General features: G+C 34.7%; 2 protein-coding genes across 5 annotated transcripts in view; one reads left to right on the top strand and one right to left on the bottom strand.

Moving 5' to 3' along the window:
- The window catches only part of SMC6 (Structural maintenance of chromosomes 6), a 67258-nt gene extending 50095 nt beyond the window's left edge, over positions 1–17163 (top strand). For 2 of the 4 annotated variants that reach the window (XM_073976781.1, XM_073976782.1), the window contains exons 2-18: positions 12122–12254; positions 12320–12551; positions 12617–12890; positions 12956–13082; positions 13235–13312; positions 13756–13928; positions 13994–14197; positions 14307–14506; positions 14567–14892; positions 14964–15286; positions 15343–15562; positions 15631–15801; positions 15865–16221; positions 16278–16361; positions 16425–16649; positions 16711–16841; positions 16918–17163. In XM_073976781.1, the coding sequence (XP_073832882.1) occupies positions 12153–12254; positions 12320–12551; positions 12617–12890; positions 12956–13082; positions 13235–13312; positions 13756–13928; positions 13994–14197; positions 14307–14506; positions 14567–14892; positions 14964–15286; positions 15343–15562; positions 15631–15801; positions 15865–16221; positions 16278–16361; positions 16425–16649; positions 16711–16841; positions 16918–16942 (3252 nt within the window). In that variant the 5' untranslated portion in view covers positions 12122–12152 and the 3' untranslated portion in view covers positions 16943–17163. Of the gene's footprint in view, positions 1–11861; positions 11999–12083; positions 12255–12319; positions 12552–12616; positions 12891–12955; positions 13083–13234; positions 13313–13755; positions 13929–13993; positions 14198–14306; positions 14507–14566; positions 14893–14963; positions 15287–15342; positions 15563–15630; positions 15802–15864; positions 16222–16277; positions 16362–16424; positions 16650–16710; positions 16842–16917 lie in introns of those variants that run through there. The other 2 variants (XM_073976779.1, XM_073976780.1) reach the window with 2 other exon arrangements.
- The window catches only part of LOC141398953 (proteasome-associated protein ECM29 homolog), a 48369-nt gene extending 27258 nt beyond the window's left edge, over positions 1–21111 (bottom strand). The window contains exons 1-2 of the mRNA XM_073976791.1: positions 21014–21111; positions 20697–20955 (exon numbers count right to left, since the gene is read on the bottom strand). The gene's annotated coding sequence lies outside the window, so the exon portion shown is untranslated. The remainder of the gene's footprint in view (positions 1–20696; positions 20956–21013) is intronic.
- Between the last annotated feature and the right edge of the window lie 3848 nt (positions 21112–24959).

The raw sequence follows: 24959 nt of genomic DNA on the forward strand, positions 1-24959 counted from the left end.
CATTATATCTCCATAGTTGTTCCTAGAAGCGGCGGGAATACTCTGTAATACGTCAGCAGCATCACCCTTCAATGCCATAAGGAGTGATACCGCCTTGTCGTTGTCGTTCCAAGAATCTCTAGCAGCCAATGTCTCGAACTGTAATTTGAACACATTTAAAGAGGTTGAGCCGTCGAACACTGGAGGCTTGATTTTTAAGGTGTTATGAGTAGCTCTCACTGGGCCACCTTTGATTTCCAGTTCCGATATTTTCTTCTCCAGGTTCACAAATTTCTCGTCATGGGCCAGAAATTTCTCGTCAACAGACAGAATCTTTTTATCCAACTCTTTAATTTGCACCTCCATGTTTTCTACTCTCTTTTCAATCACTATCGTGATGTTCTCGAGTTTCTCGTTAATTTTTCTAGAATTCTCTTCCAACTCCTCTTTTAAGTTTCTTGAATTTTCTTCAAACATCCTAGAATTTTCTGCCATTAAGTTTTCGGTGATTTTTCTAGAGTTCTCCTCCAACTTTTCCTCTAATTTTCTGGAATTTTCTTCGCTCATTCGACAATTTTCTGCTTTCATTTCCATCATAAGTCTAGAAGTTTCTTCATTCTTTCTAGACATCTCTTCTAACATTTTACTGGAATTTTCTTCAACCATTCTACAATTTTCTGCTTTCATTTCCATCACAAGTCTGGAAGTTTCTTCATTCTTTCTAGACATCTCTTCTAACATCTTACAGTTGTCAGATTTCATTTCCAGCATAAGTCTGGAAGTTTCTTCATTTTTCTTATTCATTTCCATGGAGCTACCTTCTATTTTCTTAATTTCCAGCATCATCATAGCCAGCATTGATTTCAAATCGTCTCCACTGGCAGCTACCGATGAAACTTCCTCAACGGAGGATTCGCCCTTTGCCGATAACTCGACATCCTCCTTACTGTCGAACTCATATGCGTCGATGTTCATTCCACGGCGCTCGAACTCTTCCAACAAGCGTTTTTGTAATTCGGCCTTGTTGCCAGTAGAACACAACTCCAACTTACTTAGCTCCTTCTTCAAGTCTTCCACTCGTAGATCCTTAAACTTCATTGTAGGATGATCGTAATCTCACTGCTGACACCAATTGTTACGGAATTAGATTTAACTAATGTCCGTGTAGACGTTGTTTTATTCCCCGATACGATTTGTACCAAATAAAACAGGGTTCGTTTTAGATTACGTTTCTACAATGCTTTATTTACTTTATTACACTTATTCAGAACCGACTTTAATTACAAAGCACACAGCAAGTCTCTAGTTAGCACGCAGCTCTTATTTAACCGATCTGTTCAGTTCAACGCTTAAAACACAACTCACCCAATGTTGCCATTCGTAACTCTATTTATACCCAAAATCTCCTTGGTCTAGAAATATGTAGAAATATGGCAACGACTCGAATCTGTGTAGCGAACACACAGACGCACATTCGCACTAAGCGAACATCCATACTCACATACATACAAGCACAGTAATGACGTAACTACAACAACAAACAACTACACGAAATACAAGAAGTAGGAACTAAACGATAATTACATTATTGTTGCAAAACAAAACAAACAAAAGATCATTAACAAAAGGTAATGTAACGACTAGAATGATGAAGAGAGTTCTACATGGTAGTTGTTGTTGCTTAAATAAAGTAACTGCGTAATAAAAACTTTACGTTACAATTCAAATTTTTAAATTAACGGAAATTAAACTAAACTAACTTAAACCTATCAGTTACATTCGTAACATTGCCTCCCGCTTAAGCCTGTTCGTCCCGAATAGGCACAGTTCCCTCTCGGTGGTATGGGCATTGGTAACACTGCCTCCCGCTTAAGCCTGTTCCTCTTGACTAGATGCAGTTCTCGTTCTGTAGTGGTGGCAACCGATTTAGATGTACCCTCTACTGCGTCAGCTTTGGACTCTTGCTCTTCTGGACGACGTTGCTTTCTCTCCAGGAATCGCGATGCTATACCTTCTTTCTTCGTGGTCACCTTCCTAAGTGCCTGGTCTTGATCGGACTTGCCCTTCCTTGCTGTACGGCCGCTTTTCGATAGACCTTTCCTCGACGTACATCTTCTCTTTTTCCTCCTCGTCGCGAGATTTTTCCACTTTCCTACGGGCCAATTGTCAGCGGCTTCCACCTTCAGCGTACGGACATCTACAGCGATCTCGTCGGATTCTGCACTTTGGCGATGCTTGCTTTTCTCGTTGCAGCCCACATTTATCGGTATTTCCACATTGGACCAAGTCATCACACGGTGCTTTATGTCCAGGTTGATGTCGAAGGCAATCATAAAGTCCACGCCAAGTATTACTTCGTCCACAATATCGGCCACTATAAAATCGAAATTTACCGATTTCCTACCCATACTTAGCCTTTGGTAGGCCTTTCCATGCACCGGGGTCTTCTCGCCTGTGGCCGTCCGCAATTTGACTCCATTTAACGGCAATACCTTCCCTTTTACCAAATCCGGTCTAATAATGGACTTTGTTGCACCGGTGTCCAATGTCAAGGTACGCAATACACCATTGACGAAGCCTTTCACCGTTAAGTTGTGGTTCTTCTGCTGGACTATGGCTATAGAAATTGTGGGACCATCGTTTTCATCCTCTGCCAGCGGCGCCTCGTGATTGACGGAATTCACTTTATTTGATTCATCTAATGCCTCTCTTTCCAGATTCTTGGCCACCGGTTGTTCGTCGCTTTTTGAAGGCGGTGAGGGGGATCTGGGTCTTGCTTGCCGCAATCTGCATTCTCGGGCCATGTGTCCAGTTTTCCGACAGTTATAACAAGTCTTTTTCGTTCTAGGAGCCCCTCGTTTCACATGCATTAGTGCATCTTTCAGCAGGTCGACAACGGTCTGGGAATTGTTGTCCTCAACCTGCAGCCTCCGCACGTTGTAAGCTTTAGGTTTCACCAGCATCTTCGCGGTTTCTTGGGCCAGGGCAAATGACACGGTTTCTGCAAATGTTCCTATCGGTGCCGCATACGTCGCAAATTTTATCTCTGGATCGCGAATACCACTTGCAAATGTCTCAATCTTTATGCGGTCCACCAATGGATGTGTCTCTCCTGGATATGCCAACTGCGCCAACCGCTCTATATCAGCCGCAAAGTCTTGTAAAGTCTCATTTGGCTTCTGGACTCTTCCCCTCAGTTCCATTCGGTAGATCTCTTGCTTGTGTTCACTACCGTACTTACGTTCAAGAGCAGCCATTATATCTCCATAGTTGTTCCTAGAAGCGGCGGGAATACTCTGTAATACGTCAGCAGCATCACCCTTCAATGCCATAAGGAGTGATACCGCCTTGTCGTTGTCGTTCCAAGAATCTCTAGCAGCCAATGTCTCGAACTGTAATTTGAACACATTTAAAGAGGTTGAGCCGTCGAACACTGTAGGCTTGATTTTTAAGGTGTTATGAGTAGCTCTCACTGGGCCACCTTTGATTTCCAGTTCCGACATTTTCTTCTCCAGGTTCACAAATTTCTCGTCATGGGCCAGAAATTTCTCGTCAACAGACAGAATCTTTTTATCCAACTCTTTAATTTGCACCTCCATGTTTTCTACTCTCTTTTCAATCACTATCGTGATGTTCTCGAGTTTCTCGTTAATTTTTCTAGAATTCTCTTCCAACTCCTCTTTTAAGTTTCTTGAATTTTCTTCAAACATCCTAGAATTTTCTGCCATTAAGTTTTCGGTGATTTTTCTAGAGTTCTCCTCCAACTTTTCCTCTAATTTTCTGGAATTTTCTTCGCTCATTCGACAATTTTCTGCTTTCATTTCCATCATAAGTCTAGAAGTTTCTTCATTCTTTCTAGACATCTCTTCTAACATTTTACTGGAATTTTGTCTGGAAGTTTCTTCATTCTTTCTAGACATCTCTTCTAACATCTTACAGTTGTCAGATTTCATTTCCAGCATAAGTCTGGAAGTTTCTTCATTTTTCTTATTCATTTCCATGGAGCTACCTTCTATTTTCTTAATTTCCAGCATCATCATAGCCAGCATTGATTTCAAATCGTCTCCACTGGCAGCTACCGATGAAACTTCCTCAACGGAGGATTCGCCCTTTGCCGATAACTCGACATCCTCCTTACTGTCGAACTCATATGCGTCGATGTTCATTCCACGGCGCTCGAACTCTTCCAACAAGCGTTTTTGTAATTCGGCCTTGTTGCCAGTAGAACACAACTCCAACTTACTTAGCTCCTTCTTCAAGTCTTCCACTCGTAGATCCTTAAACTTCATTGTAGGATGATCGTAATCTCACTGCTGACACCAATTGTTACGGAATTAGATTTAACTAATGTCCGTGTAGACGTTGTTTTATTCCCCGATACGATTTGTACCAAATAAAACAGGGTTCGTTTTAGATTACGTTTCTACAATGCTTTATTTACTTTATTACACTTATTCAGAACCGACTTTAATTACAAAGCACACAGCAAGTCTCTAGTTAGCACGCAGCTCTTATTTAACCGATCTGTTCAGTTCAACGCTTAAAACACAACTCACCCAATGTTGCCATTCGTAACTCTATTTATACCCAAAATCTCCTTGGTCTAGAAATATCTAGAAATATGGCAACGACTCGAATCTGTGTAGCGAACACACAGACGCACATTCGCACTAAGCGAACATCCATACTCACATACATACAAGCACAGTAATGACGTAACTACAACAACAAACAACTACACGAAATACAAGAAGTAGGAACTAAACGATAATTACATTATTGTTGCAAAACAAAACAAACAAAAGAACATTAACAAAAGGTAATGTAACGACTAGAATGATGAAGAGAGTTCTACATGGTAGTTGTTGTTGCTTAAATAAAGTAACTGCGTAATAAAAACTTTACGTTACAATTCAAATTTTTAAATTAACGGAAATTAAACTAAACTAACTTAAACCTATCAGTTACATTCGTAACAGTATGTTTCTTTTTATTTTTCCTTTTTTATCCAAAACAAGGCACATTGAATAGGTAATGGATTCGATATATTGGGATATGTTATGTCAAAAATGTTCTTTATATAAAAATTACTTTTATTACAATGGGAGTTGACACTTCACATTGATCCAAAACTCATTACACTACGAAGGCATCACAGATAGAGCTGGCAAACCATCGATATTCCCAACATTAGATATTTTCGATATAATAGTTTAAAATATCGATTACTATCGATATTATCGGTAAGCTGTCAACACCATTAATTTGGAGATGAAAATGGCGGAAATGTCAATGCTTTTCTTGACATTTTGCACAAGTAGTTCACAGAAATACAAAGGAGAATAACGAATTGCTTTTATCTTATAAAAATATTAAAAAAAATACATTTTACCTTTCCGAAAAATATGTACGTGTGACTACGGGCTTATTTTCTCACACACACAAAACCGAAAAGCAGCGAAATTTCTATTTATTTTAATGAGTTTTGGGTTGAGGGTTTTTGTTCCGATAATATCGATAGGCAAAACTATCTATCGATATTTAATTTTTAAAAAACAATCGATTTTATCGATAGTGCCATCGATTTTTTGCCAGCTCTAATCACAGAAGACAGCATCACTTTGTTCATATGTCCCGGTCCACACTAGCGTGACTTTCATTAAAAAATTTCATGAAATTAGGTGTTCTTAAATCGAACTCCCCACTACAGCAATTTTATGATTTTACTCTACTATGGACGTCGATCTAGAGACGCATAATTTCATATCAAAATTTCATTGAAATTACTGTAGTGTGGCACGGGACTATGTGAATGACATGCTGAACTAGATAATGAATTAGAGCTGGCAAAAAAAATCGATGGCACTATCGATAAAATCGATTCTTTTTTTTTTTGCGAATTTAAAGTGGTGTTGGCCAGAGTTTTACTACATCGCCACAACAAAAAATCGATTATTTTTTAAACATTAAATACTGATAGATAGTTGTGTCTATCGATATTATCTGAACAAAAACCCCCAACCTAAAATTCATTGAAATAAATAGAAATGTCGCTGCTTTTCGATTTTGTGTGTGTCATACGTACACATTTTTCGGAAAAGTAAAATGTATTGTTTTAATATTTTTATAAAATAAAATCAATTGTTTAACATGACATTTGTGCAAAATGTCAAGAAAAGCATTGACATTTCCACCATTTTCCTCTTCAAATGAATGGTGTTGGCAACTTAACGATAGTACCGATAGCAATCGATATTTTAAAATATTATATCGAAAATATCTAATGTTGGGAATATCGATTGTTAGATAGTAGTGGTCCACACTAGCGTGAATTTCATTAAAAAATTTCATGAAATTAGGCGTTCTTAAATCGAATTTCCCACTACAGCAATTTTATGATTTTACTCTACTATGGAAGTCGATCTAGAGACGCATAATTTCATGCAAATTTTTCAATGAAATCCCTCTAGTGTGGACCGGGACTTATGAATCGTTCTTCGTGGATCTTTCGGTCGACGCTCAGTGAGCTATTGATCTAACCAACTGATCTAGTCCATACGCTCTTTTCAATGAATCGTTCAAGTGATATACAGTCAAACAACAAAGTCTACATACACCCTATAAATCTCGGGTTTTAAGGGTAATAGTACGTTTATATATAGCCGGATTTAACAAACCCACTGGGTTTTAAATGTCAATTCCATTACATATACGTCAAACAAATCGTCATGAAGAAGGTTAACCCTGCAAAAGGCTATAATATAAACATGGCCTAAGGATACATAGTTTTATCGCATATCCCTAATAAACAATATTACATACAACAAAAATATATTCCATAATACGAATAACGGTAAATTCTATAAAAATTAAAAAATTAATAGGGAAAAAGTGTACATACACCCAATGAAATATTAAGATTACCGTAAAATTTATGGAATAAGCAATACAAATTTTACATTTTATTGCTTTATCGAATGTCTCTGGTTGACTATGATATATTTTAGACAAAATAGGAAAATATTTGTGGATTAATTGCCGTTATTTAATGTCAGACTTCGCGTATAGCTCGTTAAGGCGGACCCTTGCAGATTTCTTTGAGTTTTTCAGTCTGGTAGTTTATGAAACCCCAGGAAATACAGTGGGACTAATTATTTTGAGATCCCAGAGCGCTTTAAAGTTGTTCTTATGGATAATATATGCTCCTGAGCTTTGTTAAATATGTGAATTCCTGAGTCTTTCATAAATTTTATAGTTTTCACAACATTGCAAGGGGCAAATTGCATGCAGAAGCCTTCGAATTACCTTGTAATAAGGTCTAGTACAATCCTCGAGCATCCCTTGAATCAGCAATGTAAAAGTATCCGACATTTAAGCGCTTCAAGTGACCCTAACGATCATTATACGAGGGCATATTAGTTAACGGTGTAAATTTCTTACAAATTTCATGCATTCTTTGGTGGTGCTTTTATTTTGATGCTTTGGAAACTTTAGGAGCGGGTTTGTAGAATAATGTTGTACATTTCTGATTGAGTTAAGGTCCAAAAATATATTACAAGGTAATTCCAAGGTTCTTGCTTGTAATTTAACCCTTGGAATGCTGTGAAAACTATAAATATAATGAAAAAACTCAGGAATTCGCATATTTAGCGAGGCTCAGGTGCATATATTATCCATAAGAACAACTTCAAAGCGCTTTAGGATCTCAAAATAATTAGTCCCACTGTATTTCCTGGGGTTTCATAAATTACCAGAATGAAAAACTCAAAGAAATCTGCAAGGGTCCGCCTTAACTAGCTATACGCGAAGTCTGACCGTAAATAACGTCAAATAAAGCACAAATATGTTCCTATTTTGTCTAAAATATATCATAGACAACCAGAGACATTCGACAAATCAATAAAATGTAAGATTTGTATTGCTTATTCCATAAATTTTACGGTAATCTTAATATTTCATTGGGTGTATGTACACTTTTTCCCTATTAGTTTTTTAATTTTTATAGAATTTACCGTTATTCGTATTATGGAATATCATGGTATATGTAAAGAGGTAGATTTAAATGAAAAAAATCTATAGAACCCTTGTTTTTCTTGAATTCCTAAAACTTCAAAATAAAAGCAACAAGTGGGTTTGTTTACAATTCATTTTTTTATCATTTTATAAAAAACGCGAAAAATGAATGAAGAGTTAAGTTTTCTCCACATAATCGAGTTGTGAATATGATAAACTGATTGTTTCAATGCAAATCTCACCAATTTCTTCCATACAAATGGACTAAAAACAATTTTAAAAATCATTGAATTCGATTGTTTTTAAAATTGTTTGGCATATTATTCAAACACCACACACACATACACAGTTTGTTTATATTGTTTTGAAGTTTTAGGCATACTCGAATGAAAAAATTTAAATTGACATAAAGCTTTGGCTAACCTTTCTTATTAAACCATGATGGAATATATTTTTGTTTTATGTAATATTGTTTATTAGGGATCATGGTATAACAAGAAAGGTAATTTCATGCTAACAGCTGATTTAAATTTTTTTCATGTTTTGAATTTGAAGTACATTCATTGTCAAACTGATGTTGTTTGACATGGTAAACATTGTACACAAACACATACAAAACGACATTTGTCATTATAAAATACATATATACATCAAATTGAAATCGAATAGTTAAATAATTGAAAAATAGCTTACATTCATATAACAAATAGAATTCTGACGGAATTGTTTAATTTATAAATGTTCCAAGGAGCGAAAAATTTATTAGCGACGAGCGGAAGTGCTTATTGTCGGCTTTGCTCAGTCTGTGACACAAATAAAAGAAGTAAACCTAGTTCTGATGTGGCTAAAATCTTCAAAATACCTAAAATCCGGAGTGAGCGTTTATGGGGAGCTAAACCAAAACATGGACTTATTTGGACCATCTTCGAATAAAAACCAAGTTTGGAAGAAATATCGGTTATTCCGCTCGATAGTTATTAGCGTTCCAGCCAAGGTTATTCCAATGGATAAAGAGAGATTATTCTGGTTTATATGTGTAGTTTTTTGCAACTATCATCTCGAGGCAGGGATGGAAAATTCAGTACAATAGTACTTTTTTCAGTACCATTTCACTATAAAAAGTACCGAAGTACCCCCGCGGCCAATTCAGTACCATTTCTAGAAAAATTTTGTGTAGAAATGAAAATGCAAAATTCACACTGTGCTTCCAAGGTTGAAATTTTTATTCATGCAAATTGCTAGAAATGAATCCTATATTGATCATTTTCTTCGTGGCGCTCTTCCACCCATTGAGAATCCGAAATACCAAGTTACAGTCACTACAGTAGACTAATCATTTAAAATGTTTCATATCGAGCGGTATCGTAGTACTTTACAATCTGAGAATCGCAATACCTGCTCTAGGGGGCCAAATTAGTGCTACCAAAATATCGATAGTCCGACAATAATTTTGATTACTGACGTAAAAGAAAGTTTTCATCGGCCACCAAAAAATTTTTTTGGCAATATAAACAAAGCTTTACGGCAGCGATCAAAAGGATAGTGACACTATCGATAGTTTGCCAGCTCTAGGCTATAGTAAAGCGTGCATTTATTCCCACAATTTTCTATAGGAATGTTTTAGACCGATATCCAATATAAAATACATCATTTAAATATATAAGAACGTGGATCTGCACTGACAAATTGCGGGGAGATATTTGTAGACCCAACGAAAACTAAATACCAAATTTCAACAATTATGGTATGTTAAAATGGCCCAAAACTTCAAAATAAAGAAAATCTGGAGGTACAGTTGTATGGGGGCTATATCGAAACGTGAACCAGTAGAGCCCATTTTCAATACCAAACATCCTAGGAGTTTAATTAAAATATTGCGATTGTACATTGTATCTTTATTTCAACAGACGGACAGGCATGGTTATTTACATTATAGGATCTCCGACGAATATTATAGGTTCTCCGACGAATATTCCGATGTGTTATAAACGGAATGACAAATGACGGAATGACGATTTTGCAACATTCTTCAGATTTAATATATATAAGCCTTTGTTGTTGTATTTTTTACTGAAGAAATTTTTTTTTAAATTATAAAAAAGTACCTTTTGAGAGAAAAAGTACCATTTTAGTACCATTTGAAATTTTTAATTTTCCATCCCTGTCTCGAGGAGAATGTACTTCCCAAACAGAATGTAATACTATTGTAGTAAGAACTTCAAAAACTATGATAAATAAACTTTAGAATTTTATCCGAGAACAGGAAAAAAGTTTGTACTTTTGTGAATAGGTACCTCCATATATGATATCCACTTTCAAATTTGAAGTAAGTATGAAAGCCGTATTACGATGTGTAAACTTTGGACCAAATGGATCAATCTACTCATTTTACACCGTAATATAAGCCACGAGGACTACCTGCTGTAAAGATTTCAAAACAATCCGACGCATGTCCTTCACCGGCACATTTGAGAATAATTTTGAAATATTGTGTGGGAGGTACCCCAAGGAATGGACCGATATAGGCCATATTGGATCCTTATCTACGTCTGGAATAAATATTACGATGTGCAAAGCATAGACCAAATCGGCTGCTCTCATCGAGATTAATTGTGCAAACCATTTTAGCGAAAATGTTTAAACTTTTCTGGGGAAGGTACAGGAAGGAGTGGACCGATCTACGAATTTAAACTAAGCTTGGTGAAAACATTAGGTTCCCGCGCGTTCCAGAAAGACAGGCGGAAGGACATACACGTCTAAACCGATTCCAAATTTTCTGAAACCGATTTCGTCCAAACATAGGTACATATGTATGTGTTTATAGTACCTTCGTTTGCTTAAAGTTCAAAAGGAGGACCAATATGCATAATAAACGTATATTCCTGGAGGTTGAAAGGGACCAAAAATAGATTTTCTTTAAAGATTTTTAGGATATAAAAATTATGACAATAATTATCGTACTTACACGTCCCAAAAAGGATATAAAAACTATGGTGTTTTGGTGTTCAATATAATTAACGTTAATATTTACAGTAGGTACGAAAAAAAAACAAAGATGTACTTGACTAAAACTAACAAATTGACGAGCCATAAAGGATAACGAACGTAATTTGCTAAAGATTTCTTGAGGAGAGCCAAACAGGATTTCTTCAAGAGATTTTGATGGGGACTATTTGCAGTATTTTAAGGAAAGCGAAGTATTCGGCTCTTGTCTTCATATAATTCCCGTTCTATGTTCCACATGCCAAACAAATAGCATGCCAACATAGAACATATTTTGCACCAGGAAATCAGTTTGTGTCTTTCATTCTAAGTGTTCATAGCCCATCTTTCAGCACTTGGTCTCCATATCCGATGACGCGCCAGCTTCAAAAATACAAAACAATGATTTGTTTTGTTTTTTTTTTCTTTTTTTATTTTCACAAAAAGTACGTATAAAGGTTTTTTTACATACATATGTATGTATGTATTTCAAAATATAAACAAACTATATTTTGTTTTTGTTGTGAAATGTCATGCCGTATTGTTGTTGTTCTGTATGTGACACGCTCCCGTACAGACATACAGGGTTGTATTTATATAAATTTGACAGATGCGACTACCTTTTATCATTCTACCATGATTAGGGATATGAAATAGATCTATGTACTTAGATTTTCATAAAAATGCTTCCTAAGGCCATGTTTATATTATAGCCTTTTGCAGGGTTAACCTTCTTTATGAGGATTTATTTGAAATATAAGCAATGGAAAAGACATTTGAAACCCAGTGGGTTTGTCAAATCCGGTTATATATAAACGTACTATTACCCTTAAAACTCGAGGTTTATAGGGTGTATGTAGACTTTTTTGGTTGACTGTAGTTCGTTCATGAACTATACAACTCTACTAATGTTATTCAAAATAAATGAATCGATTTATGCCATATCAACTTATAATAACAGATTTACAGATCTCTGTAAGGTCCCTCTCCATTTAACTTTTGTAATAAAATTTCTTGTAAAAAGGCAAGCTTATAAAAATAATTTAAAAATATATTATTTGTTACATTAACTCTCAAATACTGTTAAAACTATTTTATTATAAGCACAGAATTGCGCACATTTTAAATAGCAACATCTTTTGGTTAGCACGTCCTTTAAAAGTTGGCGGGGTATCGAAATGAGTTTAAGTTTGGTTCGAAAGCGCGGAGTAAACGATGCCCACAATGGACAGGCAGCACCTCCCAGTAAACGTCGATATACGGGCTCTCAACACAATTCGGTAAGTCATGAAAATATGTATAGTTAGCTCATGGATTGGTATGCATCTGTTCGTCATTATTTCAGACTCAATCCCAACGCGCCAATACTACCATTATCCATGACAAACGTTGTGGAAAAATATTGCTAATGCATCTAACGAATTTTATGTGCCACTCCAATTTAACGGTTGAATTTCATTCTCGAGTAAATTTTCTGGTGGGCAGTAATGGGAGTGGAAAAAGTGCAATCTTGGCCGCTTTGGTATTGGGCTTAGGAGGAAGTGCTAAAACAACCAACAGGTCCCGAAGTGCAAAAGGTTCGTATATTGACTAAGAACAACGCAATTAAATCAGTAAATAATCCACTGAGTTCTCACTTTAGCTTTTATAAAAAATGGCGAAACTACTGCAAAAATTGAAATAGTTTTGGCCAATGATGGTCCTCAGCCATACGAACCCGAGGAATATGGAGATAAAATTATCATAGTAAGAACAATTTCAATGTCTTCTGGATCGTACGCAATAAAAAATGAATCTGGACATGTTGTCAGCAAGAAGGTTGATGATTTGCATAGAATTCTTATGTATCATAACGTTCAAGTGGATAATCCAGTGTTTGTCCTTAACCAGGATAGCGCAAGAGAATTCTTAAAGGAGTAAGCTACTTCATTACCATAAATCGTAATATATATATAAAATATATCGAATATTATTTATTTAGATTAGAACCAGCCAAAAATTATCAGCTTTTTCTAAAAGCTACCCAAATCGATGTTGTACTTGAAAAACTAAACGATTCGCTTCATCTTCACAAAAGCCATTTGCAAGAATTAAAGAATTATGAACAAGTAAGTATATTACGTTCATGTATAAATGTGTATAGAAGGTAGATGTTTTAAATGTTACTGTCCTGATGTATACTTATTAAATCTTATGGCGACAATAATTTAAAATAGTGTGGAATACATATGTAAGAATCTCTTTCTTATTTAAATTGCAGAAATTAAAGAAAGAAGAGCAGGACATAGAGGAGCACGAAAACAAATTGGAAGAACTTTTGTCCTTTGAAAAATTAAAGGTAAAAATATTTTTTATTATGGCCTGTTTCACTAAGACGATTCGAATTCAAGTTCGTTCGAACTGCTACCAATTTTGTTGTTGTTTGAAAAATATTTGATTCATTCATATTTGATTTTCATAGTCCCAATTTACATTAGGCGAGTTTACTTGCGGCAATTGTGAGTTTGATGGAGAGAAAGGTGAGGTATATGGTAACCCTTTGCCTCTCAACACCCTCTCTCACCCACAAACTGACAATTGCCGCAAGAAAACTCGCCTAATGTAAATTGGGACATAGAACAAGAATCCAGCCCCAGACCCTGCTTTCTATCAAACAAAATTTGTGTACAATAATAATAAATGAATTCGAATCATCTTATAGAAACCGGTTATTAGATTTTTTCTTTAGCAACGTATTCTCAAAACCTACGTTCCCATTTAATGAAAACAATTTGTTATTAGGATGTCCTTAATGGCTTGGAAACTGATCTAGCTTGGCAATTGGTTAAAAAGTATGAACACCAACTTCAAGAAGTCACTGATAAACGTGCAAAGTACAGTGAAAAGGAGCGTGAGTTGCAAAACCTTATACAGAATAAGGACCAAGTTTATCAAATATTAAGTCAAGAAATTAGGTAATTTTCTAATCGCATATAAATTAAAATAAACTGTAACGGGGTTTTCCTTCATTTTATTTTAGGAAAGATGAAGAAGATATGACTTTGAAAAATAGCAATTATGACAAAGTTAACAGACATTACAGAGAGTTGAAAACTAAAGTTGACGACATGAACAAACGTACATCAGGTCTTAATCATTCACAGGATATACTAAAAAAGAAAAAATCGCGATTGGAGAGTCAGATTGAAGAAATAAAGAAATATATAGATGATAAATCGCAAGGGTAAGTATGAGTATGAACTATGTATAGTAAAAAACTCATAAATTTAAAAATCTTCATATAGCTGAAGTGGATATTTATTTATTTCATTTCAACATTTTTATATTGTTAGCAATCAAGATGATGTAGACGCCTTACGAGCTAAAAATCAAAATGAAATCTCTGAGCTTCGTCAACAGTGCAAAAATCACATTGATCCAATGATTGAAAATATAAAACGTGAACTGAAACTTCATATTGATAGTAAGGCAACGAAAGAACAAATAGTAAATGAAATTAAACGTGGACAACGGGAGTGTGAGGACGAAATACGTAAGTGATGCAAATTAAATATATGGTGTATTCAGTTAATCCACATTCCTCTTTTTATAGGTTTGCGAAATGGGCAGATATCCACTGTAAAGGCTAGCGCTAAAAATAAAATATTGATATACGGAAATCATATGCCTGAACTTTTAAATGATATACGGAATGCACATTCGAAAGGTTTATTTTCTAAGATGCCTAGAGGACCTATTGGAAGTTATGTGGATGTACCAAACAGCCAGTTTCGCGATGTTATTGAGAACGCAATCGGCAAAGCTTTGCTTGGAGCATTTCTTGTTAATAATGCCAAAGATAGACAAGTTATAGAAGAGATTTTTACAAAATACAATTGTCGACGCCCAATCATAATAACTACAACATTCTCGGATAGGGTAATTTTGAAAAGTAAAATATTTTATGATATACATACAATATATATATGCTGTTTATTCCCGTGCTGTAGGTATATGACGTCAGTGGCGGATGTGTAAATCCACCCAAAGGCACACGTTTGCTTTTGCAAGAAATCAAATGTTCCGATGCCGTCGTCATGAATTGCCTTATCGATCGTTTACGCATTGAATCTACTTTGATGACAAATAGTAAAGAAATTGCCGAACATATTACTTCCAATAGTGAAAACGTTCCCAACAATCTATTTAAAGTCATTGTTCTCAAAGAAGGAAATATGTGCCTAGAATATTATCCGCAACCGAAGTATCGAATGTATTCCAGTAAAATTAGACCAGCCAATTTCATACAAGTCAACATTGAGGAACGTATTAGGTATGTAAAACATGATTGTTTTTTTTAAGCAAATTAATTAATATCACCGCTTATAGGCAATTGGAAAATGAAAAGAGTGATCTCGAGACAAAATATAAGGAACTTCAAACAGATCTTAGTCGCGTGAATAAACAAATACCTCAAGACACCAAGTTAATTCATGAAAAACGTCAACTTTTGGAAAAGAGTGAAAGTGAGCGCAGGGAAATTTTAGAAAAAATAACTGAATTGGAAAGCATTGAATATGCTGATTATAGCAACGAGATTCAACTATTGGTAAGATTAACAGAAAACAATAATTCCTATGAACGGTACTAATACATGCATATATTTGAAAAAAAAAGCAAAAAGAAATGGACGAATATAAGGGACGGCTGGGAGCAATTGAAGAAAAACTAATTGAAACTAGAGAACAAATGTCGGATATTGACAATGAAAAAATTCAAATCGAAGAAGAACTGTTGTCCAAAGAGAATGAACTTCAGGAAATAAAAAATGATATAGAAGGTTTTAAGGTTTGTAGATCATTTACCTTACCCCCCAATAAACTACAACATTAATATTTAAAAAAATTTCAGTCTACTGTCGATCGAAAGAAAATGAAACTCCGTAGTGTCAATAGCAACGATACTACGTATCGAGTTCAGTTAAGTGAAATTCAAGAAAATCTAAAAAAATTGCAGGCAGATCACAAAGACATATCAAAAAAACTAGATGCTCATATTAAAGAAGCTGTACAAAAGGGAGAACGAACAGAGAGCGACTTAAGTGAAGAGAAAATCCAAGATGAAATAGCTAAAGTTAAAGCAAAACTTAAACATGGAAAGCCTGTAAGTTTGGACCCACAATCTATGCGTCAACTTATTGTGACAAAGAAGGAGTCTTTACGAGCCAATAAAGGCAAATATGAAAATATAAGCCATTCCATTCGTTCGGTATGTAATGGATCTCTATTGTTTTTAGACATCTTCAATTAATCATATCTTTTCAGTTGAGAAAATCATTAAAATTTCGTTTTGACTTTTTGAAAAAGTTAAAAGAACACATGGCATTGCTGCTTCAATTATCGTTTAGTGTAAGTGGAATTGCACATTTTAGGTATTGATATTTTCATTTGTTTCTTTGTCCTCCTTCCTAGATGATTTTGAAATTACGCAATTTTGAAGGTTCGCTAGATGTTAATCACCAAGAAAAAACACTTAAACTTTCTGTTATTCCACGTGATCATAATAAGAATGCAGTTTCCGACACGAAATCTTTATCTGGCGGAGAACGCTCATATAGCACTGTAGCCTTTCTCATTTCTTTGTGGTCATGCGTTGATCATCCGTTCTACTTCTTGGATGAGTATGATGTTTTTACAGTAAGTATGAAAATAATAAAAATTAATTTCATATTTTTTAAAGCGATAATTAAATGTTTAGGATGAAGTAAATCGAGAGTACATGACACGTTTGCTTATCGATGAAGGACGCAAACGTCCACTACGACAGTATTCATTCTTAACGCCTCAGGATATGGCATTGATGTCAGAAGATTTTATAAAAATATTACGGTAAATACTAATACTTGCTTGTATGCCTTCTGTTTTGTTATATATTAATCATTTGTCATCATTTATGTGTTAACAGGCTTGGAGAGCCAGAACGTGGTTGACTTTTTTACAAATGCAACTGGATTTGCAACAAATTTATTACACCCGAAATATGTACTTAGTTTTATCTTATTTTTGTATTTAAATTGTTCTCGTAGTCGTTTAATTTTTGAACATGCATTTTCACTGAATTAACAAATCATACACTTTTGCTACATACAGGCTGTAAACGTTTAAAACTTGTCATTAAACTTTAATAAAAAATTAAACGTATTTTCATGTATCTGTAACATTTTTTTGTTCTAACAGATGTCGCCCAATTTTGCGCATCCAGTTGTGGAATTCCGTAACTCATTTTTTCGAATTATCGACAAAAATCGGTAAAATTCAAACGCAAAATTATGAATGGAAAATATCAATAAAAGTTGACAATACTGTTGTTATCGGTATAATATGCGTTCGGTTGCTTATTTAGCCGTGTGTGTGAATATTGTGTAGCAGTTGAAGTGTACAGCTAATGCTAATGTTTTTAGATGCTGGCTTTTAAACCCTGATTATAGCCTTTTGCAGGGTTAATCTTCTTCATGAGGATTTGTTTGACGTATATGTAATGGAATTGACATTTAAAACCCAGTGGGTTTGTTAACCCAGATATGCCCAAGGCTTGATAGTGACCATGATAATTTTTTACTCATTTTTTCTATATTTTTCTCAAAAAAAATAAAATTTTTTGTACTGGGCCCATTCGAAATGGTGTCCAGATATATTTCTAGCTATATCCTTGAGGTCGGAAATAAAAACGTTACTTTGATAAAGCTGACATGTCATGAAAGCAAGAATTTTTTGTGTCCTATATATAGGACATTGGGCATATCTGGGTTAAATCCGGTTATATATAAACGTACTATAAGGCTGACTTCCGTATTGTCAGTTGCTTTGTATTCGTGCATGAAACTAACAGGCATGTCACAGAAACGAATTTCGATCGAAAGTGGAATTGATTCCGTATTTAGCTTCTTCAGAATACGAAAAACGAAGAATTTTTCGGAATGAAACCACTTTTGATTTTGCAAACGGAATTGTATTTTTATTTTTCTTAAATCTGCCACTTTAAAACACTCTAAAAACACTTAGAAATGATTAAAATGTTGTTTTATTAACAAATTTACATTTAATTACGCAATTAAAATAAATAATTAAGTTTTTTGACTTCACAAAATCGATCGGAATCTAAAGAAGCTAAGACAAAAACGATCGAAATGAAATTTCGGAATTGCAACCATTCCGATCGGAATCTGTGACATGCCTGTAAATATATAAAATATCGTATGGAATTTGACATTAACGTTACAACCCAGTCCAGTCAGCTGTGTATTCTTCTTCAGACATTAGTTTCCATATGTCAATTCCACCATATTTGGATAAATGTAAACGTAGTATAATGCGTTATTTTGAGCAACTGATGTAACACCTTCTTACTTCGCCATGATTTACACGTACCGGCACAACCCAAATGACTGCTGAGCAATAAAACTTATCCGATATAGCCGAAACTTTATATATCGTAATTTTTTTGCAAACATACCACAAGTTCCAAGAGTTCGCAAGGTACCTCATTCACAAAAGTTTATCATTTTTGCTTAAGTACATTTTAAAGATATGCCTAGGATCGTTTTTATATATTTACAACGGGCCCGTGCGGCTCATATTACGACAGTATAATTTTTATCACGTTTAAGTCCATACTGGCTGAGATAATTGCCTTGTATAAATCCAACTGCCACCAATTGTTCCTTTAAAATTTTAAAAGCAATAAAATGTTTAGATTCTTGGATAATACAACAGCACCAAGAGTATTTCCACTCCAGGGGCCTAATTACGTGATTCGATTCGATCGAGTATTTGCTCGTGAAAAAGATTTCGACACGATAAAAAAGCGGCATGACGAGATTCGATCGAAATCGTTGATCGAATGTTTCGAGAGTAACCGGTAATCGAACTATGAAAACCTATGTGTACTATAGGGAATATGATGAAGGTAGATGTAAAAAAGGTGTTTTTTGAAAGCAAGAACCAAAAAAAAAACTAAATTATGAATGAAAAATGTAAATATTTGTGGAATTTGTTGAACAATACATTCAATAATAATTTCGGAATGAAGTTGTGCTATGGAAATAAGAAAATTATTAACAGCCTGTTTCTGTATGTCGAAAGAAGAATGTGTGCGAATGAAACACGCCCAAACTTTAGTTTTCGAAATAATTTTACCTTTGCTTCTGCTTCAAAACAAAACAAAAATTGAAAAACACACAAGAGTTTGGACGTGTTTCATTTGCACACATTCTTCTTTCGATATACAGAAACTGGCTGTAATTCTTGCAAAATCTTATTGACATTGTTGTAACGGATTGCTGATACATCTACCTTAATAATCCTCTCTCAAAATAAATGAGAGAGAGTTTGGTGGATGTTTTGCATTAGCCTCTCTGAGAGAATATTTCCTTTGGTAAACAACGGGGGATGAAATGTTTAAAATGTACTTCCCTTATACAATAAAGGCTATTAATATTAAATATTTTTTTCTTTTTTCCAGAAATGCTTATTTTTTAACGACTGCAAAAGTAATTTTTGGTTAATGATTGCATGCATTTTAATTCTAAATTTATCACAATTTCTCAAAACGACTGCAAAGGACTTTTCCCAATTTCTCTTGTTATATTGTCTAAAAAATGCTGCCAATTATTTACTAACATCGTTTTTCTTCTATAAAACGACAACAAACAACAATTTTTACATTTTAAACAAAAAGACAATAAGGAAATCTTTCATTTTATTTGTTTACGATAGGTAATTTGGCCTCGAGAAATTACTCGCAAATTTATGCTCAATTTCTCGATAATTTTACTCGATAACGAATGTTGTCATCCCAACTTTGAGTACTCAGGTCGAAACAACTCGATATCGAATCACATAATTAGGCCCCAGTTTCTTTCTAAACCCCACTTTTCTGCACGGAAAATTTTGTACTACAAAATATGCCATATGAACCGAGCGAGCGAGTCGAAAAACGGGGTCGGTCTCGTCTGTTCATGGGATGTCCAAGATGGGATTACTGTAACATCCATCTCTTCGTCCGACATAAGGGATTCGTCTTCCCAGTTCCAGGGGACTCAATCTGTGGGTCTCTCTCTGCCCCAGGAGATCGACTAATCCTGTCCATTGTCGAGGTCATCAGGGTCTCGTCCCCGCCCAAGGATGTTTGCGGTCGTTCTATAGTCACACTTGGTTCGGCGTTGTGCATTGTCGTAGCGAGGGTCGATATTGATGGTGAATTGGTTTTTGTTGATGTGGGTTTTTTAATTTTATCCATAGAGAAAATTTTTACTAGGGGAGTTGAGGACAATCATGGCATAGCCCTCCATTACCATTACTAGGGCTCTAATTACTCGTTGAGGTGCCCAGGTATCACACGAGGCTCCGTTCAAATACAGCTGGTACCCTAACTGCAAACCGTAAGAACGCCGATGGGCACGATGTCGCTTAACACCCCGGTGTTAGGGGATCTCTTTTGAGGTAGGAGGTCATAACCTTTGGTCGTACGCAACCTTCTATCTCCCGGGCAGTATGCTTGAAGTGCAGAATGCATATAAATTCTATCCAAAGAACTGCATCTTATGCTGTGATTTGGATCGAAAATGGAGTGCACCCTAGCTGCGCGCTCCCTTGTAAAATTCATAAGTGAATTCATAGGAAAAGATGTACTCCAACGGCAAATGTACCGTACACTTGTAGTGATAGCTGTGTTCCTTTACTTACCTGAGGTTACCATTTTTAACCTGCAAAGCGTTCCTTAACCCCAAAAAATGGCAGAACTGGCAGCAATTTTTAAGAGAGTGGGAGAGAATAGAGAGCACCTATGCCTTTCTCTTCTACCAAAGGCTACCAGCAAAATTTCTGCAGGTAAAAAATGTTAGAACTGATTTTTCGACTTTTGTTTGACGATTATTTCACAATGAAGAAAAAATGGACGAAACCCAGAAGAAAAAGTCGAACGGTGACAAAACTGAATTAAAAACTGTGAAATAAAAGACGAAAATTGATTTTTTATGTTTCTTTTTTGGTAAAAATTTTACTTTTCTGGTAAAAATGTTCAGGAGAGAGCAATTTTGAGAAATTTTGACACTTTTCTCTTTTACCACTGTTACCATTAAAAAAGTAAAGGAACAAAGCTGATGTTGACATATGTACATATTTACCTCAGAGGTAAATGATGTTTCCATTACACTATTAAGCGGAGTACACACGATCAGTTTTGACTGTCGATTTTTCGGAATTATCGATTATAGTAAGTTTACATTTACGAAATCCACTCGATTTCAACTGTCAATTCCTATGCTTAAACGTCAAGTGAAATCTAGTCGATTTCAGACGAGTTTTCATTTGACGTATACACAAAGGAATTGACAGTTGAAATCGAGTTGATTTCGTAATGTAAACCAAGCATTACTGTCAAACAGTCCAACCATGCTGTTTATATTAGAGCTTTTTGCAGGGTTAACTTTCTTTATAAGGATTTGTTTGAAATATAAGCAATGGAATTGACATTTAAAACCCAGTCGGTTTGTTAAATCCGGTTATATATAAACGGGGTATAATACGTTACAGAATGATCTGGATCGTTTGCTTGTTGTTGTTGTACATCAGTTAACAGCTTACAAACACCAATAAATCAGCCCGTAGCAACAAATAATTTTTGGCAAACAAAGTTAAAGAAATGCAAAATGATACTTAAATGCGTTGTTAGAAAAGAAATTTGAGCACAGAATTTATGGGTAATTTCAGTCTTCTGAAAAATGATGAACAAAATCTTAGAGGGTGATGTTCACACTTCGGTTGTCAATACACGAATGTTGTCTTTTTATTTTGTCTTCTTATCACCAGCTCAGCTTTCGACAAGGACTCCAAATCAACACCAATCATTCTACGCAAAAAGGTTCGCAACTTTTAATTAACTTAACTGTTTGTATTTTTTAATTTGTAACAAAATAGGTCTGTCTGGTTACCCTAAAATTTGTAAAAACTTGTACCAATTGTTGCTGGAAGTCGTCTGTTAACACAAAAGACCAGGAAAAGAGAGCGATTCGAGAGAGGCATTTTGACAGTTCTTTCACTGAGAGTTTGCAAATTCTTGCTGGACAAATTTCCTCTAGCAAGCACTAGCAATGCTTCTTCTTCCTGAAAACAGTCAATCATCTGTTTTTAGTTTTTTGTTGATTTAAGCTTCGTTCCCGTACTTTTTAATGGTAAAACTCGTAAAAGAGAGAACTGCAAAAAATTTGTTCTCACACACATGTTTTTTGAAATAGTTCGGGAACGGAAAAATGGAAAATACGTCAAAAAAACTGGAACAAATGTCAAAGTCGGCGTATCAGCCAATCAGACGCCGGCAACCATGTTACTATTTTTTTACTCGCCCAAATTTGTCGTGTAAAAAGTTTTTAAAGAGAGCGTCATTCAACGCCATTTTTGTTTAAAGAGAAGTGAACATTTTACAACTTTTTTGTGTACGGGAACGCTTTTTCGAGTAAAATGTGTAAAAGTCGTAAAAATTGTAAAAACTTTTTAGTTCTGGAACACAGCTTTATTTTTGTGAACATTAAAAACAATTTTATTGTGGAAATAACATAGTCTAATTGTATTGTTTTATGGAGAGTACATTTGTAAAGTGGATATATACTTGTTTGTTTCATTTCTTACGTGTTTGTTTCCTTTATTGGCGGAAAAATTGTTCTGTTTTGGCAAGCCAGCTGATTGCTTGCTGGTTTTTGCAGGGAAGGTGTCCGTTTACTTTTTACAATTTTCTAGCAAAAGAGAATAAAAACCCCTTACTCTCTGAGAAAGTTCTTCTGGAAAGTAACCAGACAGACTTAATAGGTCTGTACGATAACTTCTCAAGTAAAAAGTACATGCAAGTATTCAGCAAGTTCTCAGTAACATCTCTCCAATCATTTTACTCTCTCGAAGTTAAAAAATTTGCAGAATGTTATCGAACAACAATTTGCAAAAACGTGCAAGAAGTCAGCTGATTTGACAAACAAGAAGTTGGCGGATAAGATTTAATTTAATAATCGAAGATTATTTACGAAAATTGTTTGATTATCCGTTGCTATGTTTCTAATAAATACAAGGATTTTACGCATCCCCATTACAACATTATAAATCCCGAAAATTTATTTCCTATTTATTCTTCCAAATTGGAGGAAAGGAAAATTAGAATATTCTCAAGACTGCGAATGGGACATACAGTTTCAACGCACTTGCACCTACTGAACAGGAATTTCGACGACAAATGTACAAAATGTAATAATGTTTGCACCGTCCGTCACATCCTTTCTGAATGCCCGTCTCTACATCAAGAACACAACCTAATATTGCACAACAAAGGATTGGATATTCTTAAAACTCCTACAATTGTAAATGTCAACACAGTTTTTGAATTTATTTCATATTGTAAAATACGAATTTAATATGTACTATAATCATTATACCAAAAATACTCTGTAATCAAATTTGGATAGCTGATGGCCTATGCTGCTAATGCTATTCTCCCAATTTATCTTATATTAAATATAAGATAAATTCTATAAATAAATAAATAAATAAATAAAAATAATTCTCTTTCCATATCATAAATTAATGGCTGACTGTCCACATAGTGTTCCTCCTACACCATGGATGCGCCGCTTTTTGCTGGGATTTGATACCTTAGAAATAAAACAATCATCACAAACTACAAAATCAGTTATTTTACAAAATAAGTCGTTTTTCATAATTTATTTAGTTATCTCTTCTCTTTTTTATCTTGTAATTATTTTAATAACCAAATGTTTATGTTTTTGACAAGAATTGCAAAGTCCGCCACAAAACATTCGAATTTAAATAAGCTGATCAAACTTGCAAATTCTTACAAGGAAAATTTTGCTTGCAAAAACTTGTAAGTTCTCAGTAACAAAAGCCTCCAAAACTCTCCAAGATTCTCTCACGATTCTCTCCAAATTCGCTCTCTTTTACTTTACAAGTTTGTTATCGAACAGCATTTTGTAAAAGTTTTTACAAATTTGCACAAACTTTTGGGTTATCGTACAGACCTAATGTTAGAAATGTAGACACTTTTTTATCTTTTGAAGAAATAAAAATAAAGTCGTTGTTTGTAGGGATCGAAAAAGTGGATTTTTTGTAGGGATCTCTACGCTATTGCTTCTAAAATGTAATAAATAGAGTACATTTTTCACGACTCCGCAAGAACTGCTTCAAAAAATATATGCAATCACTAGGTGTGTTCGTTTACTCAACAATTTGTACAAGTTCAGTAACTTCTTGTAATCGGCTAAGGTCTTTTGTATTGTACTGTAGAGTAAACGAACAACATTCAGTAACAATTTGTACAAATTTTGAGTAAACGAACACACATACTAGGTTTGTCCTTGTACTTTCTCAGTAAATATTACTCAGTAACTTCTTTTTAGAGAGTTAAGCATTTTATACTCTCTCAAAGGAAAAAAGTAAAAAGACAACATTCAGTACAAATTTTCAATTTGATTAATATTGACGATTATGATATTTGAATATTTTAAACTTTTGACAACTGCTAAAGCTACAAAATGTTACTGAACAAAATTCCTTCAGTAAAAATTACAAGTTCTCAGTAATAAAATTTTCAAAACAAGTCTCTCAAATCATTTTCTTTTGTGTAAAAAAAACAACATTCAGTAACAATTTGTAATAATTATTACAAATTATCGAGTACGCAGACACACTTTATATTTCACATAGAACAACTTCAAATAAATTTTGCTGGGGCACACAGCAATAGTTTTCGTTTTTTATTCTGATGACTATGCTATGTGCTGTGACAATTTCGAATATGCTGCCTTCTAGCTCAGTTCCTTCCAAGTCCTTTTTGTTCTTGAACTCAAAAAGTAAAACAAAATGAAATTTTCTACAAAAGCGTTCCACCGAAAATTATAGCTTCGTTCCAGAACTAAAAAGTTTTTATACGTTCAACACATTTTGCATATT

Source organism: Musca autumnalis, unplaced genomic scaffold (assembly GCF_047663935.1).
Source record: "Musca autumnalis isolate F117 unplaced genomic scaffold, ASM4766393v1 scaffold_3, whole genome shotgun sequence".
NCBI lineage: Eukaryota > Metazoa > Arthropoda > Insecta > Diptera > Muscidae > Musca > Musca autumnalis.